General features: G+C 34.8%; 1 protein-coding gene across 1 annotated transcript; it reads right to left on the reverse strand.

The window, feature by feature from the left end:
* Window positions 1–551: 551 nt before the first annotated feature.
* Window positions 552–1,496, reverse strand: LOC143564524 (transcription factor ABORTED MICROSPORES-like; the record flags this gene model as incomplete). The annotated part of the gene is made up of 4 exons (XM_077051775.1): window positions 552–650; window positions 761–937; window positions 1,022–1,210; window positions 1,281–1,496. Coding segments are annotated over 4 exons (681 nt in total), but the record flags the coding sequence as incomplete, so codon positions are not given.
* Between the last annotated feature and the right edge of the window lie 5 nt (window positions 1,497–1,501).

The raw sequence follows: 1,501 nt of genomic DNA on the forward strand, positions 1-1,501 counted from the left end.
ATGATTTTGGCACTGTACTCATGTAATAAAGAAAGAGTGAAAAGCCATATCTACCCCTGAGTTAACGGTTCAATTTAACAGGGTTAGTGATTTGGATGTAATTGGCAAGAATTGGGAAACGTGGAGGGTCCATATGCAAAAAATAAACTTTTTGGACTAAATTCGTATTATTTGCGAAACCACAAAAACGAAAATGACACTTTACTCTTTTATTTTAGTTAAACCAATGAAGAGGAACAGTCGCTTCGTTTATTCACTTACCCTCATGAATGTTTTATGTTTGTCCATTTACGTTCCTTCGTTTATGTTTATTTATGTTCGTTAGTTTAGGCTTATTTAATCTCATTCATTTACATATTATATATACTACAATTAAAAACGCGTGTGCCAAAATAAATCAATTGTGTGTTGACATCTCATGCATAGGTATAAAGAGAAAGTTACGATCCGTGACTTACAATAAACCCTAACTTATATATATATTATCAATATTTTGTCATACTGATGGTTTGGTTATACCTATTCCTATCTTCGCGATCACAATTCCCACATCAATCGCCCAATCTGGTGTTATCGCCAAGCACACGAGGCATCCAACTATCTAGCAACGAATCTTTCAAACTTTTGGCCGCAACGTGTTTTCCTTTAGCCTTCACAATCATATCAAAAAACAGTTATCAAACACTTATCAAGAAAACTACATATTTGTTAGAAAATTTGTCATTTATCAAGGGGTAATCTTGTCATTTGTCAATCATACCTCTACTTTGAGAATGTTCAACACTTTGTCATAGCAAGTAGTCACATTGATATCAAGTACTTGAAGCCCCAATGAATTGACAATCTCAATCATTCTCTGGAAGCCCCCTTGTTGTTTGCCACAAACTAGTTTAAGCAAGAAATCTTTAGCCCCAATTTGGTATACTTCCACTTGAGCCTTCATTAAACAACACACTTAAAGATTTGTCATCTAAATCTTTTAACTACATACATAAATATTCACTCAAAAACAAGACCATACCTCGGTTTTTCTGTCTGATGTTGTCGAAACAAGACTATGTTCTTTCGGTTTGCAAACCTCTAATTCATCCACATTGGATTTGGAATCATCTTCTTCCAATCTTTCAAGCTCTTGTTGAAGTTCTTGAATATTAGTTTGTAACTCCTTTATGTAATCGATCGCATCTCCAACTATGGCAGCTCTATTCATCTGATCAAGATTCATATTAATAAGTTATACAATTAGAAATAATAAAATTCATGAAACATAATAAACCAACCTTGGAAATTTTGGGGACTAAAGCACGTAGAGCAAAAAGACCATCGTTGATTCGATGTCTTCGGTTCCTTTCAGCCACAAGATTCTTTGAATGGCATTGACCTTTGCTAGTTTTCTGTCTGTTTTTTGTGTGTTTTTTTGCTTGCTCAGATCTGCCCAACAAGTTTGTTGGCTTATCAATGGATTGCGTCGGTGAAACACGAGTCGAGCCAGCTGAAACAA

Source organism: Bidens hawaiensis, unplaced genomic scaffold (genome assembly GCF_021521415.1).
Source record: "Bidens hawaiensis isolate Kalapana, Puna unplaced genomic scaffold, B.hawaiensis_p1.1 tig00022011_1, whole genome shotgun sequence".
Taxonomy (NCBI): Eukaryota; Viridiplantae; Streptophyta; class Magnoliopsida; order Asterales; family Asteraceae; genus Bidens; species Bidens hawaiensis.